This window comes from Juglans microcarpa x Juglans regia, chromosome 5D, assembly GCF_004785595.1.
Source record: "Juglans microcarpa x Juglans regia isolate MS1-56 chromosome 5D, Jm3101_v1.0, whole genome shotgun sequence".
Taxonomy (NCBI): Eukaryota; Viridiplantae; Streptophyta; class Magnoliopsida; order Fagales; family Juglandaceae; genus Juglans; species Juglans microcarpa x Juglans regia.
The window spans coordinates 29,836,101-29,855,011 of record NC_054602.1 but is presented as its reverse complement, the minus strand read 5'-3'; the positions used below and the strand labels follow the sequence as shown (position 1 = coordinate 29,855,011).

The window sequence follows — 18,911 nt, the reverse complement described above, 5'->3', positions numbered from 1 at the left end:
ATAGTTATATGCATTATTACTTGTATAAAACTATATCATATATATTAACTCAAGTATGTGATTGACTCTCTCCATTAATTAAGAGAAATATTATATATGATCATGATCACCTTATGTTATGATAGGAAAGGAACTATATCTATAAAGGAAATTATTTGTACAGTTTTAAAATACTCAAATCTTGCTCATCTCCTTTAAAAAAATTGGACAAATTTAGAACTCACATGAAAAAAATTTATTTTTTAATAATATATCTTTTTTTTAAATGAATGAGTAAAATTTACACATCCTAAGATTATATCTAATATTACTCTATATATAATAATTAATTGATTAAAATAAATCAATTATAACTCTATTAATAAATAATATAGATACGTATACATAATATTGAAATTTGTATATCCAATAATATATATAGATAGATTAAGCTTGCATTTGAATGTTGAGATTATTTTAGATGATCTAAGTTAATATATGAAAAGTAATATTTTGTAAGTTTCATTAAATATATTTAGATTTGTATTTAAATGTATTAAATAAGTTGAGATGAATTTACTTTTTTTTATGTGAAGTTAAAAAAATAATTAGTTTTATTAATAATTAATTTAAAATAAATTGAAGTGAATTTATGTTCCAAACATATTATAAGTTAAGATTATTAACATACATTTAAATAAAAAAATAAAAGAAAAGAAAAAAGGCACTAGGGGATGAGGCCCACGAGCGAACACGACATGTAGCCAATAGGAAAAGAGAAAAGGATAAGTAGTCCAATAAAAGAATGCCAAATCATCCCCCCACGACTTTTTCTTTATTTTATTGCGCCAGCTAGCTGTGTCGTCACGCATCTCCTAAACTAATCGCACGGGAGGTTACGACGAAGCTTCCTCAAACTCATTTCTTATTAAGGTATCTCTTCCACTCGGTCAATTCTCACTTCTCCTTTTCAATCCATAACTGCCCCCACAAACGGAGTCCAAAACCATACACTTTTTTTTTTTTTTTTTTTAAATCTATTTACCATTTTTTTATTATCCTCATTTCAATATTCATAATATTAGATAATAAATTTACAAATAAAATTTAATAAATAATTTTTAATTATTTAATAACACATCATAAACGATGATAAAATAGATGATAAGTAGTATTATTCATTTATCTAATTAAAAACAAAAAAAATTTATTCGTATGCATTTCTCCTTTCTATTTTTCCAATCCCGAATGATGATTCACAAGAGTATGAATATAGAAAATTTATTTTATATGACTTGCTAAAAAACATATAAATTGAATTACAAGCCAATTAATGTTCATAAATATATTTATTCGAGTATTGAACACATTATTAACGTAAACATCTGTTAGTATTATTGAGGAATCTGTTCCACTCGTCAATATTATTGTAAGAATAATGTTATTCTTTATTATGAATTATGTTGTTTTCAATAACACATAATAATGTGCGTGGATTCTTCTGGCAATCACTTAAATGATACCCACATCAACAATAATTAATATGAATGAGGGTATTACTCATATTCTAAAATAATAATGAATATAAATACAAAGATATTATATAAAGTAAATTTATAAATTAACTTAGTTTTATAGAAAATTTATAAATTAACTTAGTTTTATAGAATCTGTTATATTTACTTTATAATAAAAGTAATTTTATAATCTGATGTACACTACATCAAATTATAGATTTATTTTTATGTAATTTTTTTTGTGATATTTTCTTTCTAAAAATGTTGCCAATAAAACTAATCTTATAAAATTATAGTTTCAAAAAATCCGTAATAATCTATTAAATTTTTAATTTTTCATAGTTGTTAGGACTCATTAGTGAGTAGAAGTGTAGAACAACTGAAAAAAAAAAAAAAAAAAAAAACATCATTAAGAGAAGATTTCTCAATAAAAATATATTTTTATTAGGTAAAAGTAAAACAAGTTTTATAAAATTCAAACGTCCTAAGTTTTACAATAAAGCTAGGATTTACTCCCAACTTCTCCCGTCTCATTCGATAGTTGAAGTTCTTTTCTCGTTTGTTTTCTTTTCTTTAACTATTTCTCCCTCACTGTTTCTAGAGAAACAAGCACTTTATAAAAAGGAGTCTGGCCTCCAGGAAACCAGTTGGATCTCGGTTAGTTATTTTCGAAATTACTTCGATCTGTTAAATTTATTTCACTATTTACGTTTTTTTTTTTTTTTTTTTTTTTTAATTTTTAAAAGAATTTAGCGTTATATCTTCCTCTATAGATCGGATTGAGACTTTCGGTATCCTCGGCAATTTTTGGCTTTCTTCATATTAAGATTCGTAGTTAGGGCTTCGTACCAGTTGATCATCGTGGCAGTCGGTGATCTCCATGGGGAAGGGAGGAGAAGATTATGGCAAGAGAGAAATCGTCAGCCCTAAGCCCTCCGATCGAGAGGTATTCCCGGCCTGGTCTAAACAGATTTCGGAATGCGAGGAGCACTACAAAGTGAAGAAGGGATCTGGACTAGGGTCCATCGATGTGGAGAGGCGGCGCCAGATCCACGGCTACAACGAGCTGGAGAAGCACGAGGGCCAGTCGATTTGGTCCCTGGTTGTAGAGCAGTTCAAAGACACTCTGGTCCGAATCTTGCTTGTCGCGGCTGTCGTTTCCTTCGTCCTCGCCTTGTACGATGGCGAGGAGGGCGGCGAGATGGAGATCACTGCCTTCGTAGAGCCACTGGTAATTTTCCTGATCCTGATTGTTAACGCAATCGTTGGAGTTTGGCAGGAAAGCAATGCCGAGAAGGCACTCGAAGCCCTCAAGGAGATTCAATCTGAGCACGCCACGGTTATTCGCGATGGTAAAAAGCTCTCCAATTTGCCTGCAAAGGAGCTCGTTCCCGGCGACATCGTTGAGCTTAGGGTTGGGGATAAGGTCCCCGCCGACATGCGCGTCTTGGAATTGATTAGCTCGACGTTGAGGGTTGAGCAGGGGTCACTGACTGGAGAGAGTGAAGCTGTGAATAAGTCCAATAAGGCGGTTCAGGAGGACGCTGATATTCAGGGGAAACGGTGTATGGTTTTTGCGGGGACGACTGTTGTGAATGGGAATTGTATTTGCTTGGTTACTCAGACTGGTATGGAGACAGAGATTGGGAAGGTGCATGAGCAAATTCACGAGGCTTCGCAGAGCGAGGAAGATACGCCTTTGAAGAAGAAGCTGAATGAGTTTGGCGAGGCGCTGACGATGATAATTGGAGTAATATGCGCAGTTGTGTGGCTCATCAATGTGAAGTACTTTCTTACTTGGGAGTATGTGGATGGGTGGCCTAGGAATTTCAAGTTTTCCTTCGAGAAGTGCACGTATTACTTTGAGATTGCGGTGGCATTGGCCGTGGCTGCCATTCCCGAAGGTTTACCGGCTGTTATTACCACGTGCTTGGCGCTTGGTACGCGTGAAATGGCTAAGAAGAATGCCCTTGTGCGGAAGCTGCCGAGCGTTGAAACTCTGGGTTGTACAACTGTGATTTGTTCGGATAAAACGGGTACACTGACTACGAACCAGATGGCTGTGGCGAAGCTTGTGGCAATGGGAAGTAGTGTTGATCTTCTTCGAACTTTCAAGGTTGATGGGACGACCTATAATCCATCGGACGGTAAAATACATGACTGGCCAATGGGACGTATGGATGCTAATCTTCAAATGATTGCAAAGATAGCTGCTGTCTGCAATGATGCCGAAGTTGCTCATTCAGAGAATAAGTACGTAGCCAATGGAATGCCTACTGAAGCAGCTCTAAAGGTAAAACCGTTGTTTTTTTAAAAAATCTCAACTATTCACTTTTGTTTGCTGTCTTTTGTGACTGATTCCCCCCTCGAATGGACTCCATTCTTGATAGACAACGGAGCATGAGAACTTTTGGGTGGATGATAACTTGTTCTAAAAGAATTTGCAAAATTGAGTTACTGTATCGTATTCTGTTGATTTCCACCTGCTCTGACAAGCAACTGACGTTGTTGAGATTCCGATTGAATATTCACTCTATGCCTTTCAGGTTTTAGTCGAGAAGATGGGCCTCCCGGAAGGATCCAACCATGAATCAACGAGCAGGAGCGCTTTACTGCGTAAGTTGAAACTGCCGAATTTCTCTTTCGTTCCACACTCTTCACCATCCAAAGAAATAAAAAGTTTCAACCTAGATAATTTACTTGGTCTGCTGTTTATAAAAAAATAATAATAATTTACTTGGTTTGCTGATTTTGTTTTTTAAATTAAAATTTTTATGCTGTTTAGGTTGCTGCCAACTTTGGAACGAGTATGAACATCGGATTGCTACTCTTGAGTTTGATCGTGATAGGAAGTCCATGGGTGTAATTGTGAACTCAAAGTCAGGGAAGAAGTCATTGCTAGTAAAGGTACTCTCTCTCTCTCTCTCTCTCTCTCTCTCTCTATGCTGTGCTGGTTTAGCATATTAAACATTTGATGCTCAATTGTGGCAGGGTGCTGTGGAGAATGTCTTAGAGAGGAGCACAAAGATTCAGTTGCTTGATGGTTCTGTTTTACCACTGGACCAGAATATAAAGGAACTCATTGTAGACTCTCTTCAGGAAATGTCTACTGGTGCACTGCGCTGCCTTGGTTTTGCATACAAAGATGATCTCCACGAGTTTGAAACCTATGATGGCAATGAAGATCATCATGCTCATGCGCTTTTACTTAATCCTTCCAATTATTCATCAATTGAGAGTGACCTCATTTTTGTTGGCTTGGTTGGACTGAGGGTAAGTCTTGACATTGCGAAAGTCCTCATTTTTTACTCATTTCATCACTTCATATTTCCATCATAACCTTCTTGGGTTTATCATTTTTCCAAATCTTCATAGGACCCTCCCCGGGAAGAGGTTTTCGACGCAATTAAAGACTGTAGAGCAGCTGGGATACGTGTTATGGTTATCACCGGAGATAATAAGAATACAGCAGAAGCAATATGTCATGAAATAGGTGTATTTGGACCTAATGAAGATATAAGTTCAAAGAGTATAACAGGAAAAGAGTTTATGGAACTGCGTGATCAAAAAGCCCATCTACGACAAAATGGCGGGCTCCTGTTTTCTAGGGCTGAACCAAGGCACAAGCAAGAAATTGTGAGGTTGCTGAAAGAGGAGGGCGAGGTGGTTGCCATGACCGGTGATGGAGTGAATGACGCGCCTGCCTTGAAACTTGCTGATATTGGGATTGCAATGGGCATTGCTGGAACAGAGGTATTGTTTCTTTTCATTTAGTAAATAATAATTTTATTCATGCATTTGGGGCAAATTTCTTGTCAATTGGTTGATCTAAATGACTTGCATAATCAGGGGGAAGGTGACTCGTAAAAAAGAAATCAGTTTGTGAAAAGTGCCTGTATTAACCCTAGAACTACCATAATGAGACGCATGCTACTAAAATGAATTGGTCGGTGTTGTGGAATAGGACTTATGTGGCATATGCACTAGTAGTTGGGATAAGGGATATGGATCTGTATTTTTTTCACTAAAATTGCAACACCAATGTGTTGAGTCCTGGTTAAATTTGGAAATTTTTTATATTGACTATTACACCTAGAGGAAGTGAATAGGTGTTTTTGTTAATTTTGACAGATTAATATGAATTAAGAGATTTAAAAAGTCACGCTCCGATAAAAATACAATCAATCACCAAATATGTACAGTAAAAAAATGAAGACAGTAATTTGATGACTTCAGGTAGCCTACCCAGAGAAAACCAATCCATTGGAAGAATTCAATTGTACAAAATAGTTCCACTTGTAACCCTGGTAACAAACTCTCTTTGTAACAGAAAGTGACTCACTTGCCTCCTGCTGCAGCAGCTTCCATGGCCTCTAGAAATTTTTTCTATATGGCTTCCTCCTAAACTCCGGTGGCTTCTTCTCAAATCTTCAATGTTGAGAACTTTGTGTGGCTTAAGAACTACTATGGGTTTTCCTCAATCAATTCGTGCATAGAATCCATTTATATAAACTATGAAACCATTGAACAACTCGGAGAATAAGAAAGTCCTGTTTTGGGAAATATTCTTGTGACGCGTCTGGAACTCTAGCATCCAGTGCTTCATTCCCCATTTGTGCAAAACTTTACTTTCTCCGTTTGTCCCTTAAGTGACCATAGCTCTGTTCGGTCATTTCTGTCCAGATTTTTCAGTGTTCTCTTCACTACATATTTCGGCCTACTAAACATTGGAGTTGGAAAGTTTTGATGAAACAAAGATGTAGAATTTTGAATTACCTTTCCAATGCCACCAAGCGCATCTTCATCAGATTTATATAACAAATACATGACCATTTTACTCAGACAAGATCTTTTTTGAACTTGAACTTCAAGTATGAACTGGGATTTTTTTTTGTTTTGTGATGAATGACTGACTTACCCTTAATTCATCACTAATCTTTACAAATCAAAAATATGTTTTCAGGCAAGGATTTTCCAACACAAAATAAAGCCTAACAAAGTTTATAACTTGGCGTCTTGCTACATTCATTGTAACTCAAATTTTTGTATCTGACCATTTCCCTTCTTTCAGGTTGCAAAAGAAGCTTCAGATATGGTGTTGGCAGATGATAATTTCAGTACAATTGTTGCTGCTGTTGGTGAAGGCAGATCTATCTACAACAACATGAAGGCTTTTATCAGGTTTGATCAATGTTTACTTGTTCTTTTCAATAGCTCTCAAAGGACGACTAGTCACTAGGAAAAGAAAGCTCTTAAAAGGGCGTGCCTCAAAGTTAAGCTTACTTCTGTTTAGAGATGGTAGGAGTTCGGTCTGTTTGGTGGCCTGTGTATTGATATGGAATAGTCTAAAGCATATAGATTGTTTTGGCTGATTTTTGTAGACGTCAAAGTACATCATAGCCTTGACAAGGTAGATGAATGGCTAGGAACAAATTCTTCTTTATTCGGTTGTTAGTAAATAGAATCTAACTTGATGAATAAATTAAATTGCATTAGTATACCAGAGGCCTGATGCGTTCTGAAGTGTCATTCTAATTTTAGATTGATGGGTCAGATCATATCTAGGGGTGGTCATGTGCTGTGTTGGGTTGTGTGGATCATCACCTTGGGCTAAAATTTGTGGCGGCGCTGTTCCTTGCCCAGCCAAGTCTGGACTTCTGCCTCAATTTGCAGACAAACCTGTGCCTGCACTTCAATTGTTCTTTAATTGGTGTGAAATTGTCTTTGTATTTTTTATTTTTTGATAGGTATTTTAATTTTTTTAAAAGTTTATTATGAGAAAGAACAAAAGTCCCTTCTCTTTTTTGTTTTGGTTCATGGATCAAGGTGGATATTAAAGGTCTTAGATTCCAACATCTTCAGTCAAATTAAACTCCTCTTTTTTCTTTTCTTTTTTTAAAGGATTATAATGTAAATTCTTGGGGATAAAATGAGTGAGTAATTATGAGCCCACCATGCTAGGATGTATGAGAGAAAGGGAGAAAGAGAGGGTCTGCCAGCTGCAAGACTTGATTAGAAATAAAGCTAGGAGGGGACATAAAACTGAGGGAGGAGGGGACATAAAGGAAGGCAATTGACTTGAAGAGGGGGGGAGAGGCAAGAGAGAAGGGGACTTTGACTTCTGAAGAGGGGTGGTGAACTAGGGGCCTCTGGAGGGTCTTTCCTAGCTATCTCCATGGGAGTGATTATAGAGAGCTTAGAGAGGATTAGAGAGCTTGTATTTAACCCTATTTATAGTGGATTTCGCATCCAAGACCCATGGATGTAGGCCTCACTGCCCAACCATGTAAATCTTTGCCCCTTTATTTTCTCATTTATTATTAAGCTAGCCAAGGATGAACACTTCAAGCACTCCCCCCGCCCTCTCCCTCTCTCCCCACGAAGGAAAGGGCCATCTGACTATCCTGGTGGGCCTGTGGTTGAAAAATGCACCAACAGAAATCAAAATATTCTGTCAGGGCTTGGCTTTTAAATTCACCAAACCCCAAGTCTGCTCTGAAATTTGATTTGAACTTATACCAGTTCAAGGTCTATTTTAGTGGTTCTAGCTTTATCTCCTGTGGGTTGGGATGGATGAGCTATTATAGCGTGGACACCTCTATGTAGCTTTTAGATTGTTAAGAGGGGTATGTTAAGTTTTGTACTCCTTCAGTGGTGTGGAAAGCATGGAGTTGTCCACAATGTTTTGACTACCGTACCGGACGCCGTACCGGTCAAGGCACTGGAACGAAATATTTCGGTACCGGTATCGTTTCGGGATAGCGTTTCGGGATAACGTTTCGGGATAGTCGATATATAAATAAATTATATATATAAATATATATAAAAATTATATTTCAAAATAGTAGTCTATATATAAATACATATATATATATAAATTATAAATAGCCTAGTCTGAATTGGGGGTTAAAACAGGCCGAAATATAGGCTGGTACAGGCCGAAATTCAGGCCGGTATGGCCGGTATGGAACAGGTACGGCCGGACGGCCGAAACGAAAAATTTTGGCCGTACCGGCCGGTACGATACGAAATTTAAAGCACTGGTTGTCCATGTCATACTAGTGGCATCATGGTTTTGTGGGTTTATGATCTACTAGGTGTGTGCACAAATTATCAATTAAAAAAAAATGCTTGATTTGGATTAGTTATGATTAAAAAATGTATTGTCCTTTTTGGAGGCTTCAGATACTTCCTACTTTAGGCTTGGGCTATTTTTTGTTTTTTCCTTTTTTGGTAAGGATTAGAGTTTTCTGTATCCTGTATATGTTGGTCTCAGACCCTTCATTTGATTATAAATAAGGACATGACCATTCTACTTGTAACTTTCCATTCAAGTTTTTCTGATGTGCTTTCTGTTTAGATACTAATGTAGTACTATGTTGGTGTTGAATTTGTTCATTTTGTTTTTGCATTAACAGAGTCTAATCTTGTCAGTGATCATGGAATATTTATAGGCTAAATCATTTACAATGGAATTCAGTGTGCCCTGCATCTTTACCATGTGAAAGAGAAACTTGAGTGTATGCTACAATACTGCCAATTTGTTGATTTCGTCATCACTCATTCTCCAAAAGGTTACTGTGAAAAAAAACCAATTATGATGATTCTTACCTCATTGTAGAGCTGGAATTTATGCTTGATATCTGTTAGTCCATTTATCAGAACTTCCTGCAACTCAAGCTGTATAATTATCTAATCCTTACACATGAAGGAAAAATAAATCTAATCCTTGCATAAGCCAAGATCAGGTGTAGTTTGGAAGGCATCCTCGGTTGAGTTTTACACGTTAAAATTGTATATCTCCTTTCAACAATTTGAGTACTATTCTGCCATTTTAGTTTAGACTCTTTGTACTAAGACATGGAAATGTGTATTCTATGATAATTCAGGTACATGATTTCGTCCAATATGGGTGAGGTCGCCTCCATCTTTCTAACAGCAGCTTTAGGTATTCCTGAAGGTCTGATACCTGTCCAACTTCTGTGGGTTAATCTTGTTACCGATGGACCGCCTGCAACTGCTTTGGGATTCAATCCTCCAGATGCAGACATAATGAAGAAGCCACCTCGTAGAAGCGATGACTCACTAATTAATGCTTGGATTTTATTCCGCTATCTGGTATTTATCCTTTTTGTTATGCTCCAAAATTATGTTGACATTTACTATTTATAGTTTCTTTTAGGTACTTTCCACTAATAATACTTGGGATTTTAATTGAATTTATAATATATCTACCTAACTACCACACAGGTTATCGGGCTGTATGTTGGAATAGCAACCGTTGGTGTATTTATCATTTGGTATACCCATGGTTCCTTCCTGGGCATCGACCTCAGTGGAGATGGTCACACCCTTGTCACATATTCCCAACTTTCCAACTGGGAGCAGTGCTCAACCTGGAACAACTTTACTGCTTCACCCTTCACAGCAGGCAGTCGGGAGATCACTTTTGATAGCCCTTGTGATTATTTCCATGGTGGTAAAGTGAAAGCCATGACACTCTCGCTCTCAGTGTTGGTTTCCATTGAAATGTTCAACTCCCTAAATGCCCTTTCTGAGGATGGAAGCCTCTTAATGATGCCCCCGTGGGTGAACCCATATCTGCTTTTGGCCATGTCTGTTTCATTTGGCCTGCACTTCTTGATCCTCTATGTGCCATTCCTGGCAGGAGTATTTGGCATCGTGCCGCTCAGCTTCAATGAATGGCTCTTGGTTTTGGTTGTTGCATTCCCCGTGATTCTGATTGACGAGATTCTAAAGTTTGTCGGGAGGCATACAAATGGGTCTCAAGCATCCAGTAGAAGAAGAAAACCAAAGTCAGAGTAAAGAGGTCTTGTTGAGAAGTAGTTCCTAAAATAGCCTCTATTGGTCGGTGTTCTCGACATGGTCGCTTCATTGCAGCCAGCGCATATGCCCAATATATGTGATATTCTTAGGCTTGTCCAACTCCCTCTCTATCGTTCCTCCGATGCCAAAAGAAAACCCATCTCCAAAGCGGAATTATTCAGCTTCTTTTGCTCCCTGAAAACTGCAAGCTATAATCCTCAACCTCATTTCTCAATGAGAAATGGTCTGGCCCTTGAAGAACTGGCTATTACATTTTGCTACTCTTCTTGACCCTTTTCATTCTTGTGCTTTCTAAATGTTTTATGGGGATAAACAACGAAAGGACATTATTTTTATTTACTTATTAGAAAACCAATGCAGCATCTTATCATGCTTACCAGGATGTTATGTCTCTAGGTTATTCTGGTTTGATTACAAATTTGATTAGCATTCTGTCAGCAATTTATAAATTGCATTCATATGTACAATCCAGCAAACCCTCACCCATCCTAAAGAAAAAAGGTGAAGAAATCACCCCACTCCACCCCCCATGGGGCGGCGAAAACCACTGCCTGCTTTCAATTACTCAGACTATTTTTTACGATGCTCTCTCTAAACTATTGAGAATTTAGCATGTACCAATTGAAAGGTGAAATATCCTTTATTTTTTTTTGTGGGAAAATTATTCATGTTTTGTTAATTTTTTCTATCAGTTTTCTTTCTTTTTTAAAATTAATTTTTATTTTTTTCATTTTTGATGTTTTTCCTTCTTTATCATTTCCATTTTTTTTATGGGTATTTATTTCAAAGTTTTAAGGAGAGAATGGATTATGATTTTTTTTTTCTAGTTTGAGAAGATGATTTCTAAATTATGCTTCGGAAGAAAAAAACTTATAGCAACTTTTTATAAAAAAAGAAAACAAAAAGTTATTTACTAACTTGGTGCAAATTTATTAAGTACTTTCCATCGCCATGCTCGATGACTCCTTGTCAAGTAAGCTACAGCCTTCTTGGCTTCCTCGTAGCCTTTCAGTTCACATCTCGTTCCTTTACTGAAAGCTACAAGAAAGCCAGCTCTTTATTGTATTTAGATATTGAGTTGAATTGAATTGAGTTGAGTTTTTTATAAATAGTAATAAATTAAAATGATAGAGTGAATTTTGTGAGGTCTACCTATGATGAGTTTAGATATATTTATAGAAAATTAAAAAAAATTATAGATCTCATATATAAAGAAATGTTGAATTGAAAAAATTTGTGCGTCTCACGTGTAAAGAAATTTTGAGTTGAGATAGATTTAGAGAGTTAAATATTTGAATGTTAGATTTATCTTAAAATTAGAGTTATCTGAGTTTAACAACTAAAGGGGCTAACCTTTGTGAACAATCCCATTCGGTATGTTTGCTATATTTTCTGGATGCCATCAACCAGTTTATCTCCTTGATTTCTTGTAAAGGAGATAATTGACCAATGAAATGAGTTCTCTCATTAAAATCAAAATATAGTCGTCCCTCTTTTTTTTTTTCTTTCTCTAATCAAGCATATTATAGATTAAATAAACGATACAAAGTTTAAGGACGATCATTTTCACTATCAATATACAAAAAATTCTAGGAATTTTATTTAAGGGTAGGCTTCCAAAAACATGATTGATAGTTGCCTATTGCACAACTGAGTGCGCACATCGATTTCGAGATCGACGTATTTTAGCAAATTTTCAATCTTGATAAAGATTGGCTATGTGCTGAATGTCCTCAATAATAGTTGATATTTTCCAGAATGAAGAGGTATCTGGGCTTTCAATGGATGTAATCACTTATTGAAAATCTCCTTCTATTATCGTAAGACTTTGAGATGAAGCCATATTGGATGCTAGTAGCCTGCTTATGCTTATGCAATTAAAGGGATAATAGTTTGTACCTTTTTTGTTATTATGCCCAGAATAAGTCCACTATGATTTCTTTGAATTGCTAAAACTATTGAAAATTGATCAAGTATTGCTGCATCAAAAGAGAAACTTTGATAGTTTGGAGGAGGAGGATACCATTTATCTTCTTTGTTTTGTTGATCAATTTTTGCCTTCCACGCTTCTTTATAGTCTTCATAGATGTGCTTGATCTGAACATTTGCCTCTTCAATTGAAAGAGAAGTGTGATTATGAATGATGTCATTTCTCTTCCTCCAAATAAAATCTATCATTATGACTGCAAATATTTGGAAGTGGTGCCTTTCCTCTTTTCGAAGTCCCAGCTCTTTTCCCGAATATATAACCATTTGAATCTAGTCTGATATAGAAGCAATAGGCAAATTTGCAAGGTTAAAGGCCAACTGCTCTGTTGCCATAGAATTATGTTGATTGGACATTTAACAAAAAGGTGCATCCGAGTTTCTTTCTCATGGTTACAGAATACACATTCTTCTGTTTCTTGGTGGGAGATGATTTCACCAAGACTTGTTCTAGCAGGAAGAATATTCTAAAGAAGTTTCTAAATCAGTAGTTTATGACGATCATGGATTTTAAGACTCCACATTGGCTTGAAGAGTGCTATTGAGAGGTTTTGCTGAATTGGAACTTGATCTATCATTGTTGCTTGATATGCAAATTTGACTAAATATTTCCCATTGTGGTTTAAAGCCCAAACCACTTTGTCCTACTCATCTGTTCGTATTGGGATTGTGGTTTTTTGTATTTCTGATATGCTTTCCTGATAAAAAAGATCTTATATTTTTGGCTCATCCCAAATCCAATGGTTTATTTGTATGAGATCTGAAACTGTAAGAGTTAGATGTTCTAGATCCATACCTTGGATTGGTTGTGGTTTGAAATTGATTAGTGAAGGAATCCATGGATCCAGCTAGATATTTACCGATTCTCCATTATAAATTTGGAAACATAGACCTTTTTTGAGCAAATCTTTTGTTTTGAGTATTCATTTCCACATGGATGAATCTGATGCTTTCTGCAAAACTTCCCAAAGTGTTGTATTCTTCAAATACTTAGTAGCTAGAATTGAGTGCCACAAGCAATTTCCAGGTTCACTTAATTTCCATCCTGTTTTTGCTAGTATAGCTTGATTCATCTTTTCCATCAATCTGATATCAAGACCACCTTCTTTCTTCGGTTGACAAATAGATATTCAGGACTTTAGTGTCAAATTATGAGTTTTGTCTTTTGAGAATCCCCACTAAAATTTTTTGAAAGCTGTATCTACAATTTTGCAGACTGATTTTGGTAGTTGGAAAGTATTCATATGATATGTTGGTATCGTACTTACCACATACTTTATTAACATGGTTCTGCCTGCCTGGGCTAGTAGCTTTGACTTCCAGCCTTCTAATTTTTCTCCACTTTGCTCAACATATCACTATAGTTTTCTTTTTTGCTTCTGCTAAGGAAGTATGTAATCCCAGATATTTTATTCTAGCATATGTTTCTCTGTAAGGCAACCACTGAGAAAGATATTCTTGTTGCCTGGCTAGTGTTTCTGGTGATAAACATTGAAGATTTGCTCAAATTGATTTTTTCTCTTGACCAACTTTGATATTTTGCGAGACACTCTGAAATATTTTGAGCATTTTTTTTCGTGGCATTTGCAAAAATAATTGTGTCGTCTACAAATAATAAGTGTGAGACAGTTGAACTGTTTCTGCTAATTCGAATCCCTTCCAGCTTCTGTTGGGCTTCAGCTTTTAATAAGATCTTTAAAAGACCTTTTGTGACCAGTATAAAAAGAAAATGGTGATATTGAGTCACCTTGCCTAATACCTCTCTGAGATTTAAAGAAGCCTCTTGGTAAACCATTGATGAGAATAGAGCATGACATTGTTGTTATACACTCATTTATTAGATTTATCCATTTATGATTGAATCCCAGGTTTTGCATCACTATAAAAATAAAATCCCACTCCACTTGATCAAAAACCTTTTCTATGTCAAGCTTTATTGCCATCAAACTTTTTTTTTCCTGTTTTCCTTTTGAGATGGTGAAAGAGCTCATGAATTATGATAGTATTTTTTTTAATATTTCTTCTTGGAACGAAGGTAGTCTGGAGTAGAGAGATGATTTTTGAGAGTAGGATTTTAAGACGATTGACCATGATTTTGGTTATAATCTTGTAGATGACATTTGTGAGACTGATAGAGCGATATTGGCTTGGACTATTTGGACTAGTCTTCTTTGGGATAAGAGCAATGTCGGTATGATTAATCTGCTTTAGAAGCTGCCCAATGCTAAAGAAATTTTGAACTGCCAGTATGAATTCTTTGTTAACAATACTCCAATAATGCTTATAGAATAGAGCTGTCATTCCATCTGGCCCTAGAGTTTTATTGCTGGGAATTTGTTTTAGAGCTTTTAATATTTCATTTTCTTCTGGTATGACAGTTAATGATTCATTCTCTATGTTTGAAATTTACTTTTCAAATAGATTATCCATTTGTCCCGAAACACTTGGATTCGAATAGGAGTATATAGTTCTAAAAAGATTAATAAAAGAAGACTATATAACAGTAGGGTCCATTGACCAGTTACCTGGCGCTAGTTTGATTGATTCAATATCATTCATTCTTCTCCGAATGGTTGTTGTCAAATGATAAAATTTAATATTGAGATCCGTTGAGGTAAGCCATGTGAGTCTAGATTTTTGCCTCCATAATATTTCTTCATATTCTCTTTGCCTATGAAGTCTATGTTGCAAAAATATTTCTCTCTCTTTGTTAAAATGAGTCATAACATCATCTTGTACCTTGAGAAGCTCACTTTCAATCTGATGTATGTTGTGGTTGATCTTCCCTAAGTGATCTTTGTTTCAGACTTTAAGTGCTTCTCTGGTTGATTTGATTTTCTTACATAAAATGTAAAACGGATCTCCTAGGTGGGGTTTACTCCATGTTTCACTGATTATTTGATGACTTAATGACTCACGGGTCTAGAATGCTTCAAACTTGACAAAAGGTGTTTGACAATTATTGGCCATAGTATATAACAAGAAAGGATGATGATCAGATGCTGATGAGGCAAGATGTCGCAGTGTTGCATCTGAGAAAAGTAATCACCATTCTTGATTTGCAATCACTCCGTCTAATTTTTCTCTTATGAGTGCTTGACCCTGTCTATTATTAGTTCATGTAAACGTTGGACCCATGTAGCCAATGTCTATGAGACCATTTCTATCCATGAGAGCTTTTAGACCCTTATTTGGATTGTAAGAGATAGGTCTTCCTCCATATTTTTCAGATTGATCAATGAGGTTGTTAAAATCTCCCAGACAAATCCAAGGCCCTGGAACAACTTGATATAATGAATCTAAATGGCTCCAAAAGCTAGCTTTGTTGTTCCATTGGGCCGGTGCATATACATAAGTAATTAGCCATGGTTGATGTGTAAGATCAGAGTAGACTAAAACTGAAATTGCATTAATATTTATATTTACAGGTTCTATTTCTACACCCGGTCTCCACAAAAGTAACAAGCCCCCTTTTTTACAAACTACTGGAGTGTGAACAAAATGATGAAAACCTAAACTATTTACAATAGATATGGTGCGATCATCTATTACCAAGGTTTTCGATAAAAAAACTACATCCAGGTTATAGTTCCTAATATTAGCCTTTTAGATTATTATTCAGCCAGCTTGTTTTGGATTAGTTTCCATTTCAATCTGCATGGGACTATTTGCACAATGAACATCTAATATTTTACCAGTTGAATATTCATCTGATTTGGAGGCAATTCCAAGACTTTTTCAGGAGTTGGATGTGAAGGAGTGACCATGGTAAAAAAATCTGGTTCACTTGAAGCTGAAGGGCTATGCTTTTAGGCCATTAACGGGCTGGTGACTTCTAAAGGCTTGTAGAGGAGTTTGAGCTTATTACCAAAGAAGAAATGCTGAGGCCTATTAGAATAAATGTCTTGTGGGTTCATAAGAAATGACATTGTTTCCGTTTGAGAACCCAAATTAAGACCAAGTGCAATGCCTAACCCAAGCCCTAGCCCAATCCCGAGTTTATCCTTCTGAGTTTTATATTTCTGAATTGCCGTATATATCTGCTTCCATTGAGTTCTCCATGGGGGGCGATGTTGCGTTGACTCGATGGCTGAAAGTAAATGAGAAGATTCATGTACCCGAGTACTAAATTCGTCTGCCACCTGCGCTTCTGTGCATGGAGACAAAATGGATATTTTGCTGCGATTCGAAGTGAGGCTACTGGATTCTGTAGTTGGTGAACAATGAAGAAATTAATGTTTCTTGGTGAAGAAATTAATGAGCTGGGATCACTGTAGCTATAATGTGCTGCTTCGTCCTCTCTCATGGAAATTTTGCCCCGTTGCAAAGAGCTTGATGAAGATGAAAGCAAATGATGTAAGTCCAACTTGGTTGCTGAAATTTATTCAATATGATCACTGGAAAAGTAGCTCTGGCTCTTAATAGCAAGCTCCTGTTGTTTACTCATTTTTAGAGCTTGTTTTCTTTTGTTATAAGTGCCTATGGTTGAACCCAAAGGAGATAAATCTTCAATATGCTCTCTTTCTTCATACTGCCCAACACCCGTTTGATGAAAAGCCTAACTATTATCAAAGTTGTTTTGAAACTCTGGTCGTATCCAAGGGCCATACTTTAATCTTGTTGGTGGTAAACTTAAGAAACCACAGAAGATTTGGGAATGGCTTAGCCTTCCACATGCGTAGTAAAAGTTTGATAACTTTTCATATTTTAGAGCTATCCAAATTTCATGATTGCCGAGTCTTGCCATCATAAACCCTTGTTGAAGTGGTTTTGTGACATCTAGCTCAACTTTGATTCTAATAAATTTTCTGAAAACTAAACCATAAAGAGGATCTTCCTCAACTTAGATCAAACTACCAAGGGCTTTCCCAATTTCTATTGCATTATTGAGAGTGGTGTGATCTAGGAATAGTCTATGAATTTGTACATTAAAAGTTGCATGATTTAAACTGATTTCATGGAGAGTGGCTCTTGGAGACCACGGTTTCAGAATAAGCAAGTGCCCTTTGATATTCCAAGGGGCTTGATTCAGCACTTTTAACTTGTCTTGAGAAGTTCTAAAGGTGAATATAAACTTGTTTATATCCATGTCTTCAATGAGAAAGTTTTGGACAAAATTCCAAGAGGCTTTAATACTTGAATAAATTGCATATTTGTTCAAAGGTCTGTCTGCAATTAACCTTCCTATCAAGATTTTATCTGAAATAGCTTTTGCTGTCTCTGGAGCAGGTTGAAGATTGAGATCATTTCATGACAAAGCTTTTGTTTGAAGGATCAATGAATCCATATCCATTTGATGTTGATGTTGAAATTGTAATAAAAGTGGCTATTTTTTGGATTAAAAACTAAGAAGGGTTTAACAGTCAAGATGTTGATATTCTTTGTATATAAAATAATTACGTGACAAGGAGCAGCAATAAGTACAGGATAAATTTCCACCTCCTAGATAGAGAAGCTCTGACTTTTCTCTAGTTGATCCCTTTTTCATTGTCCTTATAGTCGTGTCCCTCCTTATTTCTAAGGGTTTATATAGTTGCCAAATAGGGCCTCGTTTGGAGAGTGAAAGTATTTCATCTCATCTCATCTTTTCATTATAACTTTTTCAAATTCTTATACAAAATATAATAAACAGTTCAATTTTTTAAAATTTCAAAAAAATAATAATATTAAAAAATAATATTCTAACAAAATTTTACTTAACTTTCAATTTTCATCTCAACTCACTATCCAAATGGTACCTAAATCTCTTGAATTGACGTCTAGACCGTGTGGTGTTGTTCGCTATTGTTCTTTTCTTATGCCCATATTCAATGTGCCCTTGACATGCCTATCGTGATATTGTAGGTTTCATTGTTCGCTCATATTTTCTTAGTGGTACGCCCTCTAGGCCTTCTGTCGTTCGCATTGAATGCTCTTTCTTGATCAGTCTGACTCTTGATCAAGATATTTGGCATTTAATGCTTTGCTCATATCTAATCATCGTATTAAATGTTATTGTTGCGGACGTGCTTTGTAGCGCTGACAACCTCTGCCGGTAACCTACAATTAGGGAGTAAAGGGGTCTGGGGTGTCTAGGGACACCTTCGATGTCTAAGTCAGTTCTTTTTGTTCTTGGAAGAATTTCCTATTTTCTTACATGTGGTTATGTTTTATATCCTTTTCCTCAGACCGAGTCATCGCCTCTTCCCTGTGCTCGGGGTGTCTATCTCCCATACATGGCACCATGCTTCTAATTCTGTAGGTTTTGCTCGTGCCTTCAATCGTATCCCTTAGGACATTTGATGAGGCACGACTCCTTTGTGATGTTCTGTCATGGATAGGTCCTTTCTTCGAGTTGTCTTGCCCTTGATTCCCCGTATGGGATCATTTAATATGGCTGGGCTCTTTGCAGTAGTCCCACGCCTGTCGTGGTTAGTGTCATGCTGACCATAGATCTGGCCATTTAATACGGTGTGGCTCCCTACAATCTTCCCAGGCAGGGACATGTCTGTTGGTGTGCTGTCTTGCATTCCCACACTTATTCGAATCTCTGATATTCCCGCCTCATTGGAGCTAACCATTCATGTTGGGTCTTCCTTACTT

The 18,911-nt window shown here is 36.3% G+C and overlaps 1 protein-coding gene across 1 annotated transcript; it reads left to right on the top strand.

The window, feature by feature from the left end:
• The first annotated feature begins 2,013 nt into the window (after nucleotides 1–2,013).
• On the top strand, nucleotides 2,014–10,719 carry LOC121264098 (calcium-transporting ATPase 1, endoplasmic reticulum-type-like). Its single transcript, XM_041167152.1, has 9 exons — nucleotides 2,014–2,153; nucleotides 2,270–3,789; nucleotides 4,043–4,112; nucleotides 4,282–4,403; nucleotides 4,488–4,769; nucleotides 4,872–5,249; nucleotides 6,568–6,677; nucleotides 9,386–9,614; nucleotides 9,747–10,719. The coding sequence occupies exons 2-9, from the start codon at nucleotides 2,377–2,379 to the stop codon at nucleotides 10,320–10,322; spliced, it is 3,180 nt and encodes a 1,059-aa protein (XP_041023086.1). The 5' UTR covers nucleotides 2,014–2,153; nucleotides 2,270–2,376; the 3' UTR covers nucleotides 10,323–10,719.
• Nucleotides 10,720–18,911: the final 8,192 nt, after the last annotated feature.

Coding starts and splice junctions, on each gene's coding strand:
- LOC121264098 (XM_041167152.1), top strand. CDS start 2,377: ATGGGGAAGGGAGGAGAAGATTATGGCAAGAGAGAAATCGTCAGCCCT. Junction 4,404..4,487: donor AGAAGTCATTGCTAGTAAAG/GTACTCTCTCTC, acceptor CAATTGTGGCAG/GGTGCTGTGGAGAATGTCTT. Junction 5,250..6,567: donor TGGGCATTGCTGGAACAGAG/GTATTGTTTCTT, acceptor CCCTTCTTTCAG/GTTGCAAAAGAAGCTTCAGA.